This window comes from Vombatus ursinus, unplaced genomic scaffold (assembly GCF_900497805.2).
Source record: "Vombatus ursinus unplaced genomic scaffold, bare-nosed wombat genome assembly UNPS02014841.1, whole genome shotgun sequence".
Taxonomy (NCBI): Eukaryota; Metazoa; Chordata; class Mammalia; order Diprotodontia; family Vombatidae; genus Vombatus; species Vombatus ursinus.
The window spans coordinates 11,313,398-11,325,735 of NW_020954619.1; the positions used below are offsets into that span (position 1 = coordinate 11,313,398).

General features: G+C 36.5%; 1 protein-coding gene across 1 annotated transcript in view; it reads left to right on the top strand.

The window, feature by feature from the left end:
• The window catches only part of SEL1L2 (SEL1L2, ERAD E3 ligase adaptor subunit), a 111,257-nt gene extending 108,388 nt beyond the window's left edge, over positions 1-2,869 (top strand). Inside the window, exon 18 of the mRNA XM_027840290.1 lies at positions 2,750-2,869. Coding sequence (XP_027696091.1) covers positions 2,750-2,869 — 120 coding nt within the window. The remainder of the gene's footprint in view (positions 1-2,749) is intronic.
• The last annotated feature ends 9,469 nt before the right edge of the window (positions 2,870-12,338 follow it).

Sequence of the window (12,338 nt, forward strand, 5' to 3'; positions counted from 1 at the left end):
GTCTTCTACTGCACTGTTCTCTGTAGGATTTGGATGAGAAGGAAGACTCCAGATCAGAGGTGGGGAATCTGCAGCCTTGAGGCCACACGTGGCCTTCTAGATCCTTAAGTGTAGCCTTTTGACCGAATCCAAATTTTACAGAACAAATCCAAAAGGATTCAGTCAAAAGGCTGCACTTAAGGATTTTCAGAATTCTTTTTTTTTTTTATTTTGGTGAGGCAAGTGGGGTTAAGTGACTTGCCCAGAGTCACACAGCTAGTGAGCATTATGTGTCTGAGGCTGGATTTGAACTCAGGTCCTCCTGACTCCAGGGCCAGTGCTCTATCCATTGTGCCACCTAACTGCCCCTGCACTTAAGGATTTTGAAGGTCACATGTGGCCTCAAGGCTCCAGGTTCCCCACCCCTGCTCCAGGAGAAGGTGAAAATGTAGGGTCCTAGGGTCCTTCCAGTGAAAGTTGAGGAAGGAGGAAGAAGAGGAGGAAGAAGGGATGAGCCATTCCCTATATCCCAGTAGGATTACAGTTGTGGTGAGACTGTCTCTCACAGGGCCTACCAGCACCAGTCCCTTCTTTCTCTTCCTATCCCTTCCTCCCACAGCCAACTGAATTTGCCCAGATACTGAGATTCCTAGTTATATCTCTGAAGAAGATAAAGTTATAGAACATACAATCCCTGCCAGCAAGGAGCTTATATACAGTCCAAAAGGGTGATATACAAGTATCTAAGTAATGTAAAGCAAAGTGCAATAAATGTCTTATAAATAATATAAATCAAATTATATAAAAATAGAAATAAGCAATAAAGGTAATTGATAAAATACTTTCATGCTTCAAAACGAAGAAATATGCAGGAGAAGATGTATGACCAGAAGGAAAAAAAAAAATAAAAGCAAGAGAGATCATCAGGATACAGCCTATGTACTACACTGGTATCCAGGCAATGTTGAGAGAGCTAGAGGATGGTCACCAGCACTTTGGGTTGATCACTAGCAGAAAACTAAGGGAGGGTGTGAACTAGGATGGGCCTGTATGCAACAAGTTTGTAATCTGTAGCATGAAGAGAAGACCCACATCAGTGACATCATAGAGCCATTCAAGAAAGGTTCAAGGTATCAAAGTTATGACACAGGTAGGCCTGGGGAAGTCCCCAGTCCTGTGGCCTACTAGTGCTATCAATGGAGAAATGATTGGAATTTTCAGTGATGGAGAGCCATCTTTGCTCCAGATTGTGTAGACTCAGAATGAGGAGGAAATCTTAGAACTAAACTTTTGCTAATTTCCACTCGACATTCCCTTCCAATGCCTCTTTGTGGAGTGGTGGAGGTCACAACGAGCCTTGAAAGGCTATGAGCATTATACTAGGCACTGGAAGAAAGGGTTAAAACTCCTCTCTTAATCTATATTTGGAGGTCTTATCTATAAAAGAAATAATTGCTGCCCTTGTAAAGCTTATAGTCTAGGAATTCAATTCAACAACCATTTATTAAGTGCCTACTATATTTCTGATACTTTCAGGCACTGAGGATACAAGACAGAATAAACACTCCCTGTCCTCAGGGAACTTATACTCTTTTTTTATTATTGATATCTCTTATTTTTACACAATCTGCATTTCTTAATATATCCCTCTCTTCCCCTGCAAATTCTTGTAAAAAAGATTTTTGTAACACATTTGCACATACACATACACACGTGCATACTGACACACATACTTAATGGCTGTTAGCCTTAGTTTCTTCATCTGCAAAATGAGGTGGAGAAGGAAATAGCAAACCACTCCAGTATCTTTGCCAAGAAAATCCCAAATACGATCATGAAGAGTCAACCACAATTGAACAACAAAAACAGCTCATTTTACAGATAAAGAAGCTGAGGCTAACAGCAGTTAAGTGACATGCCCAAGGTAACACAGCTAATAAGTCTCTGAGGCAGGATTCAAACTCAGGACTTCCTGACTATAAGGGCCTTATATTCTATAGAAGGAAAACAACATGTTCACATATAACTAAATACAAAAATATATTCAAATTAATTTCTGGAGAAAAGGCACATAGGAAATTGATATGTGCACATCACTATAACTCAAAATAATAATATGATAAGGGCATCACAGAGGCATAGAACAAAGTGCTAGGTAAGATCCAAAGGGGAAAAGGTCATTGTGGACTAGGGGAATCAGGAAAAAGTTCATATTCATATTGGTGGATGGGCATTTGAGTTAGGTAAAAATTCAAGTGGGGTAGCTGGGTGGCACGAGGACAGAGTTCGGGGCCTGGAGTTAGGCAGACTCATCTTCTTGAGTTCAAATCTGGCCTCAGACACTTACTACCTATGTGACCCTGGACAACTCACTTAACCTTGTTTGCCTCAGTTTCCTCATCTGTAAAATGAGGTGGAGAAGGAAATGGCAAACCAATCTAGTATCTTTGCCAAGAAAACCCCAAATGGGGTCACAAAGAGTTGAACATGACTGAAAACAACTGAACAGCAACAAAGAATTCAATAGCTGAAGATTGGGAAGAAAAATATTCTAGGTACAGGAAAAAACACTGGCAAAGATACAGTCAGGGAAGCACAGGGTATGCTCAGGGGACAGAATAATCCAGTTGGATTGAAGTAGAACATAGAATATATGGCAGAAAAGTATTATGAGTATGACTAAAAACGAAGGGCAATGATATGATGAATAATTCAAAATCTCAACGTCTACATTGCTAAGCTACCTTTTATTTTTTTTTTTCCTCAATAGCTTCATATGAAATGGAAACAGCTGAAATTGGATGTTACCCTCGGACCCTACTGGGATATATTCATAATTGGTGCCATTGTTGTTTTGCTGATGTTATTGCTTAGAAACCGGCCAGATTAAGGTAGCAATCAAATGAAAATCTGCTAGCAGAGTCCATTCATTTCTGGACTTAATTGCTGAGAACTCAACCAGTGAAAAACACTAATCACGTAAGAACCTGATAATAGATTCCATTCAATCCTGGGAATCTTCTCCTAATAAAAAAAAAAAAGTCCCCCACTTAAAGACGTGTTTGTTATGTAAATCCAGAGCAGGCATGCCCAAATAACAAATTCAGCCTTATTGAAAAAGAAAGTTGACAAAGCCTTATAACCATTCTAGAAGGAAACACAGTGTTGATAACAACTGCAGTGAAACACTGGGACTAAGATTCAGAAGACCCAAGTTCTGTTCTGGCTTCTGCCATTCTGTGATCCTCAGGTTTCTCATCCGTAAAATCAGGATAACTACTTTGCCTGCTTTGCAAAGTTATTATGAGGATAAAGTGAGAAAATGATTGAATATGCCCTTTAAACTTAGTGTAATATAAATATAAATTTTGTTATCATTATCATTATTATTAATCCAGCTCTGTAGAAGAAGTTCCTAAACCACAAATACCCATTGTTTTTCCTTTTGATTTTCCTTTAGACACCAAGGAAAGGCAAACAGGGGTTGCTTCTAAATGATTTGCTAATGTAATGGACATGTAGGACCATGAAAGCTGATAGGACTATTAAAATGGAGAAGGCAACACTTTGTACTTCACACTATCTGTAATGCTCTCTCAGCGAGGGAATTTGTGCTCTTTTGGGTTCTGGGAGAGTTCTACTTTGCAACAAGAGCATTTGCTCAGTGGGTGCTCATCCTTTCAGTTTAACTGCTCCTTCCTTCCTTATGCAAGGAGAAGATAGCAGAGAGAGAGACAGAAGAGCAGATGAATTTATTATGATAGTCACTACAGGAGTAGTCAGTTGGTGGGAGGGGAATGTGGTGAGCTGAAGGAAGTCTTCCCTGAAACTTCTATCTTTGAGAACAAAATGTTTAGAGGTGGATCCTCTAGTAATATGGCCACTGGGTGTGACTGTGGAAAAACAAAACATAGACTGAATGGGAGAAATTGATATTTCAGACCCTCCCCAGAAGAAATCCCACTGACCTGGAATTCTAACCCTGCAATTCAATTTTACCAATAAATGTATTTTAATTTAGATGTGAGTGATTCTTTTGGTGTCATGTTAAGTTGGAAAAGATTGCTAGAGACGATTTTCAACTTATGAATTATTGTGGTCAATATTCATATCCCTAAATTATCTAGGAAGAGACATTAATAGGGAAAAAATCTGGGAAGACTTGGCAGGTCCTATTCATTCTATCAATCACAGAAGTGGTGTACTTACAGTAGTGTGTGACATTGAAAGTTTTTAGCTGAAAGGAAGAACTAGTTACTCCCCTTGCCCACCCCATTCACCACTCTTTTGTTGGCAGCATTTTGTTCCTAGATCCTCCTTTAGGGCTAGGACTTTCTCTTTAGTCAATGCTCTACCCCACCCCCAGAGTGATGGGTTTTCTGTTAAACCTACCCTGACAGATCGATAACTAACTGCCTGAGACACCACTTCAAATACCAATCTAGCATCCATCAATCTACTGGGCTCATATATAGGCTGATCTGGATTCACTTGTTCTCTGCTTTGGGGACGCTATAAATATATGTATCAACATCTTTTCTGTCTAGCTCCAAGGCTCCAGCTCCCACCTTTCTCTCTCTCTGTCTCTTTCTCTCTCTTGCTCTCTTTCTCTCTGGATGTGTGTGTGTGTGTGTGTGTGTGTGTGTGTGTGTGTGTGTGTGCATGTGTCTCTTTCATTCTCTCTCTCCCTCCTCCCCCCACCCCATGTCAAGAAAGACTAAAACGTGAACTTAGAAGAAGATAACAATGTGAAAATAGCCACAAACAAAGCCTCAAAGAAATATGTTAATTGGACCCAAGACCAGCAAGAATTCCTGGAAGAGTTAAAGAAATAGATAAGAATAGTAAAGGAAAATTTGGGGAAAGAAATGAGAGTGACACAAGAAAATTATGAAAAGAGAACTAACAGCTCTGCAAAAGAGGCACAAAAAATTACTGAAGAAAATAACATCTTAAAAAACAGAATTGGCCTAACGGTAAAAGAGCCACAAAAATTCACTGAAGTAAAGAATTCCTTTAAAAGTAGAATTGGCTAAATGAGGGGAAAGGTACAAAATAACAATGAAGAAAATAAATTGGGCAAGTGGAAGCTAATGACTCCATGGGACTTCAAGAAATAATAAAACAAAGTCAAGAGAAAAGATAGAAGAAAATGTGAAATATCTCATTGGAAAAACAACTGACCTGGAAAAATAGATTGAGGAGAGATAATTTAAAAATTATTAGATTACCTAAAAGCCATGATAAAAAAAAAAAGAGCCTTGACATCACATTTCAAGAAATTATCAAGAAAAACTGCCCCAATATCTTAGATCCAGTGGGTAAAATATAAACTGAAAGAATCCACCAATCAGCTTCTAAAAGAGATCACAAAATGAAAACTACCAGGAATATTACAGCCAAATTCTAGAGCTCCCAGGTCAAGGAGGAAATATTGCAAGCAACCAGAAAGAAATAATACAAATACTGTGGAGCCATAGTCAGAATCTCACAAGATTTAGCAGCTTCCACATTGAAGTATTAAAGGGCTTAGAATATGATAATCCAGAAGGTTTGGAGCTAAGATTATGACTAAGAATCATCTATCTAGCAAAACTGAGTATAATCCTTCAGGGGGAAAATAAACATTAAACGAAATAGAGGGTTTCCAGGTATTCCTGCTGAAAAGACCAGAGCTGAATAGAAAATTTAACATTCAAACAGAAGATTCAATAGAAGTGTGAAAAGGTAAACATGAAAGAATAATCATAAGGAACTCAATGGGAAGATAATACATGTAACTCATAAAAACTTTATCATTATTTAGGGCAGCTAGAAGGAAGTCTGCATAAAGCGCATGGGTTTGAGTCAATTATGTTGGAATGATCTACAAAAAAGAATGTAGGGGTGAGAAAGAGAGTGTCACTGGGAGAAAGGAGAGGTAAAATAGGGAAAATTATTTCATATAAAGAAGGTGAGCAAGGAAGAGTTTTTATAGTGGAGGGGAAAACAAGGGTAATGTCAGGCAATGCTTGAATCTCACTCTCTTCAGAATTGGTTCAAAAAGGGAAGAACATATACATACATACATATATGTGTGTGCATAATACACATACACACATACACACACATATATATACACATACATATCTTACTAGACAGGGAGATAGGAGGAATAGGGGATAAGAAATATCTAGGACATGATAAGGGGCAAGGCAGATTAGGGGAGGCAGTGGCCAGAAGCAAGAGAAATGCACAGTTAGTGATGAGAACTGTGAATGTTAATGGCATGAGCTAACCCATAGAACAGACATGAACAGCAGAATGGGTTGGAAACCAGAATCCAACAATGTGTACAAGAGACAAACTTGGGACAGAAAGACACATCCAGCACCGAAATGAAGGGCCAGAGCAGAGTCTATTATGATCTCAGACAAAGCAAAAGCAAAACTAGAACTGATTAAAAGAGATAGCCAGGGAAACGACATTTTAGTCAAAGGTAGCGCAGACAATAAAGTAATCCAAAATATTGTATAACAAGTTTCTTTGATAAAAGTCTCCTTTCTCAAATATATAGGAAATTGAGTCAAATTTATAAAAATAAAAGTCACTCCCCAAAGATAAATGGTAAAAGGATTTGAACAGGCAGTTTTCAGAAGAAATCAAAGCTATCTATAGTGACATGGAAAAAATAATGCTCTAAATCACCTTTGATTGGAGAAAGATAAATTAAAACAACTCTGAGGTACCACATCACACTTATCAGAAATGACAAATGCTGGAGGGGATGAGGGAAAAATAGGTACACTAATGAACTGTTGGTAGAGTAGTGAACTGATCTAGTCATTTTGGAGAACAATCTAGAACCTATGACCAAAGGGCTACAAAATTATGTATACCCTTTGTTGGGTTTTTTTTTTTTTTTGGTTTTTGGGGTTTTTTTTTTTGGCTAGGCAATGGGGTTGAAGCGACTTGCCCAGGGTCACAGAGCTAGTAAGTGTCAATGTCTGAGGCCAGATTTAAACTCAGGTCCTCCTGACTTCAGGGCCAGTGCTCTACCCACTGTGCCACCTAGTTGTCCTGTGTATACCCTTTAACCCAGAAATACCAGTCTGTATGACGAGATCAAAGAAAAAGGAAAAAGATGTATATGTACAAAAATATTTATAGCAGCTCTTTTTGTGGTATCAAAGAATTGGAAATTGAGGGGATATTCACTTTTTTATTTTGCTTTTTTGTGATATGGCTAACATGGAAATATGTTTTGCATGATTTCACATGTATAATTAAAACATTGCTTGCCTTCCCAGTGGGTGGGGTTGGAGGAAAGGAAAGAATCTGGAACTCGATTTAAAAAGAAAAGGATGTTTGTAAACTAACAAATAAATAAAAATGATGCTTTAAAAAAAAAAGACATAGGAAATCTTTGTCACCAAAGTTCTTGTCAGAAATGGTTTTATCTAGAGAAATTATGCTAAAGAAGTATTACTATCTGCCTTACCCCTGCACCCTAAAGATTACTGGACCTTTATGTCTGACCTCCAGTTGAAACTTGGCATATGTGTTGTCTTCCCATTAGAATTTGTAAAGTGCTCAAAAGCAATGACTATCTCCTTTTTCTATTTATATCTCCATCACTTAGTACAGAGCTTGACACATAGTAATCACTCAAGTGCTTTTTTCATTCATTCATTTATTCATTTGTCCATTCTAGAAGCCCTCCTCTGGCTACTCACCAACTTATAATTGTCTTTCTGAAACTGTGGCTCCTAGAACTGAACACAATATTCTGGTTAAGGTGTATATGGTGGATTTATCACCTTCTTACTGTTGAAAGCAACACCTCTCAATCAGTGCAAGATCACGCTAGTTTTGTTGACTGCCATGTTATACAGCATGCTGAATCTTATCAAGCTTGAAGTCCACTAAAATCCCCAGTCACCTCCTAAAAGAAACCCAAAAATGTAAAGTACAAGGAACATCATACCCAAAATCCAGAGGTTCCAGGTCAAAGAGAAAAAAAAAACAAAACCTATTAGAAGCCAGGAAGAGTCAAGTAGCAAGGAACCACAGTCAAGATCTCGCCAGTTCTGGTGGCCACTACTATAAAAAAAGATATCTTAGAGTACAGGCTTCTAGAAGAGCAGCTTATTCTGCAAAACTGAATATAATCCTACAAAGAACAAAGGATCTTCTCTGAAATTTATGACTTTCAAGCATTCCTGTTGAAAAGACCAGAACTGAGTAGAAATTTTGAAATGCAAATATAGATGTCAAGAGAAACTCAGAAAGGTAACACATTTGAGCAAATGAAAGAAATTAATAACAAAAAAGAAACTGATAGTTTATATTCTAATAAGGGAATGAAAATAAAATGAACTTTCAGACCTATAGAAAGTTAACTAAAACAGAGAACTTGGAGTTGGAGCTATTTTTTATGATATTAAGAGAGGAAATAAAAGAAAAGAGGAATATAATATACTAGGAAAGAAAGTCTGTTTGCTGTGGTACATAACAATAAAGCTTTTGTTTGCATCATCTTCCTAAGTACCAATTTCCTATAAATTCCTGAACCTATGTCTGTGCCTTAAACTGAGCCATGAGCCCAAATGAAGCAACCACTAACATTGATCACATTTGTGTTCTACCACTGTTTTCTTCATAAAGAGAAGAGAGAAAAAAGGGAGGGAAAAGTACAAGGTGATAAGATGAAAGGAAATACACAATTAACAATCATAATCATGAATGTCAATGATATGAATTTACCCTTAAAATGGAAAAGGATAGCAGAATGGATTAGAAAAAATGCAATATACTATGCACAAGAGAAACAGTTCAAAAATAAAGATTCATATAGTTTTAAAAAGAGGTGCTAAAGTGGAATTGATCATGTATCAGGTGAATTTTAAAAAGTAGAGAGTACTGATCATAATCTCAGACAAGGAAATAGTAGAAAGAAGAAAAGAAATGGTTAAAAGAGATAAAAAGGGAAACTATGCTTAGAGGCATTATAGTGAAAGAACGTCAATATTTGATGCATTTGCATCAAATGGTATGATATCTTATTAATTAAAGGAAAAGTTAGTCAAATTAAAGGGAGAAATAAACAGCAAAATTATAATACTTGAAGATTTTGATGTGACCCTTCCAGCACTAGACAAATCTAATAAAAGGTAAGTAAGAAAGAACTTAAGGATCTGAATAGAATTTTAGAAAAGCTTAATCTGATGGGTCTCTAGTGACAAATGGCAATCAAAAAGAGCATACCTATTTCTAAGCTAAGCATGGCATCTTTGTGGAATTCATAAAAAGTATAACAAGTATGTTTTGAAAAAGCTCTAAGTTCAAGCTAAATAATTTTAAAGAATTTATGAGTCTGGGGCAGCTAGGTGGCGCAGTGGAAAGAGCACCGGCCCTGAAGTCAGGAGGTCCTGAGTTCAAATCCAGCCTCAGACCAAACACTTGACACTTACTAGCTATGTGACCCTGGGCAAGTCACTTAACCCCAACTGCCTGGAAAAAAAAAAAAAGAATTTATGAGTCAAGAACAAACCACAAAAACAATATATCATTTCAACAAAGAAAAGAACAACCATGTGACGATATGTCAAAACTTTTGGTATGCAGCCAACTCAGTCTGTAGGAGAAAAAAATATACATCTCTAAATATTTTTATCTACAAAACAGAGAATAGCAGTTAAATTAATTTGGCATATAGTCAAAAGAACTAGAAAAGCAACAAATACAGATAAGCTAAAAAAAACCCACTAAAATGGAAATTCTGAAAAATCAAAGAATAGGTTAACAATATTGAAAGCAAAAAGAACTCATTAAATTAGTAGATAAAACTAGGAGATTTTAAAAAGATTAACAAAAGAAATAAACTATTAATTAGTCTGATTTTTTAAGTGAGAAGAAATTTTCAGCATAAATGAAAAAAGAAATTTCATCACAAATGAAGAGGAAATAAAGGAAGTTATTAGAAACTATTTTTGTCCAAATATATGCCAAAAAAGATCACTTAATTGAAAGAGATGAATATTTACCAAAATATGAAATACTCTGATTGTTTTTGCTGTTCATCTTTTGTCTTCGAAGAAGACCAGTGACATCACAAGGGTGGTCTTAACTATGAATTGGATTTAAACGAGGCAGAGTTGTACAGTTGTCAGTTTCACTCTCTCTTGCAGAGTCATTGAACTCCAGTGGCAAAACAAAAGTCATAGCTGTTGATAGCCCAGGATGCAATGGATGACCTTGACATCTTCAATGTCTAACCAAGCTCTAAGTGCACCATACCACCTGCTTCAGTCACTTTCATGGCCTTTGGAACAAATTATTCTCATCTGCCATTCTGTGAGGGAAAGTCTTCATATGCTTGGGGAAGACATCCCCTTACCTCAAGAATGGATTTGAAGCCTCTTGGTTACCCTCAACATGGTTTAGCCCATCTGCTGATGGTCTTACTGGGGTGTGGCCACTGTGCATGCTACACTTTCTTGGAGCCATAGGCGAAAATTGTGTGTTATTTGAACACCAAAGGTGGACGAGCAGCCCTGAAAAGAACTCCTCAAGCCCTCATGCCAGAGATGCTAGTTTTCCTTTAACACTCCATACACCTTCTTTTGTATATTGGCTGATTCCACATCTAAATTCTTCCTCAAATTCTATAGGAAAAAAAGAATAAATTTCCAATACATAAAGATCCTAGAAAGAAGGTAAAGGCCTTATTAATAACATATGAACTGGGCCTGTGATTTTATTGCTGTAGGAAGCTTCCAGTGAGGAACTTCCCCTGCCACTGCAGGTCTGTATCTTCTTTGTCTTAGAGAGTTGCTTGGAACAAAGGTAGCCTGGATATTCTTAAAATGTAATTGGGAAATAGTTAACAAAATAAATGAAAATACAATAAAATACAGATAACATTAAAATTGAAAACTAAAGCATTATACAGCCTGCAAAGATCCTTATGTGTGGTTTAGTGGTCCAGTTTCTATTTGAGAAAAAGGTTCCAAAAACTCTTCTTTTCCTATAGAATTTGAGGAAGAATTTAGATGTGGAATCTCAAGGTGAAAAGCTAGAAGCCCCTTACTCAAAGGGCCTTTTCACTTGAGAGAATTACATAAGGCCAGCCTCTAGGCACTGAGCAGATGATATATAATGGTAGAACTTCTTGGGAACATGCCAACAGTAATTGACTAACTGCTTCTTTCTTTCTTGTGTTAGCTTCTAAAACCAGCTACATTCTCCCCCCATTTTTCCAATTATAATTTCATGGATAACTATCCACCTGGGCCCAAATGGCCCCTATGGAAGAGAGGGGGAATCAAACATAAGATTCTTCACATCTCCCTAGTTAGTCAACTGTGTGTGCCCTGGGGAATATTCTAATACCACATTTTCATCTCCCTTAGCCAATGACTTTTCTCAAATAGCCCAAAGCAAAAATCTGGACGTGGGAGGATGAGGATCCTAGCATCTTACTCCCTACTAATCGTCATCCTGTAAATTCAGATTACCAGAACTAAAAAAAAATAGAAATTTAAATAATCTAATCTCAGGAAAAAAATAATTGAACAAATCATAAATGAGCTCTAAAAGTAAAACAAACAAACAACAACAACAACAACAAAAACTTGGACTACATGGGTTTACAAATGAATTCTATTAAATATTAAAAGAACAATTAATTCCAATATTATATAACTGTGCAAATATAAGAAAAGAGAACCCTACCACTTTAATTCTATGGTTTTGATACCTAAATCAGGGAGAGACAATGCAGAGAAATATCCCTAATAAATAACATAAAATATTAAATAAAATATTATTGAAGAGGTAGTAGAAACATATTAAAGAGATTATACACTACAACCTGATTGGATTTATACCAGGAAATTATGGCTAGTTAAATATTAGGAAAACATAACAGCCCATATTAATAACAAAAAACATATGATTATGTCAATAGATGTAGGAAAGGCCTTTGACAAAATGTAATGCTCATTTCTGCTTTTAAAAAAAGCACCAAAAGCATAAAAATAAGTGAAACTTTCCTTTATATAGTAAATGGTACCTATCTAAAACCAAGAGCCAAAATTATATGAAATGGAGAAATGCTAGAGGTCTTCCCAATAAGATAAAGATGAAGTAAGGATACCCATTATTACCACTATTATTTGACATGATATAGTACTAAGAAAAGCTAACTATAACAAGAAAAAGAAATTGAGGAAATAAAGGAAATAAAATTATTCCTTTTTGCAAATGATACAATGGTCTACTTAAAGAACCCTACAGATTCAATTAAAAATTAATTGAAAAAACAGTATCTTCAGCTAAGTAGCAGGATATAAAATAAAACCACAGGAAAATCAGTT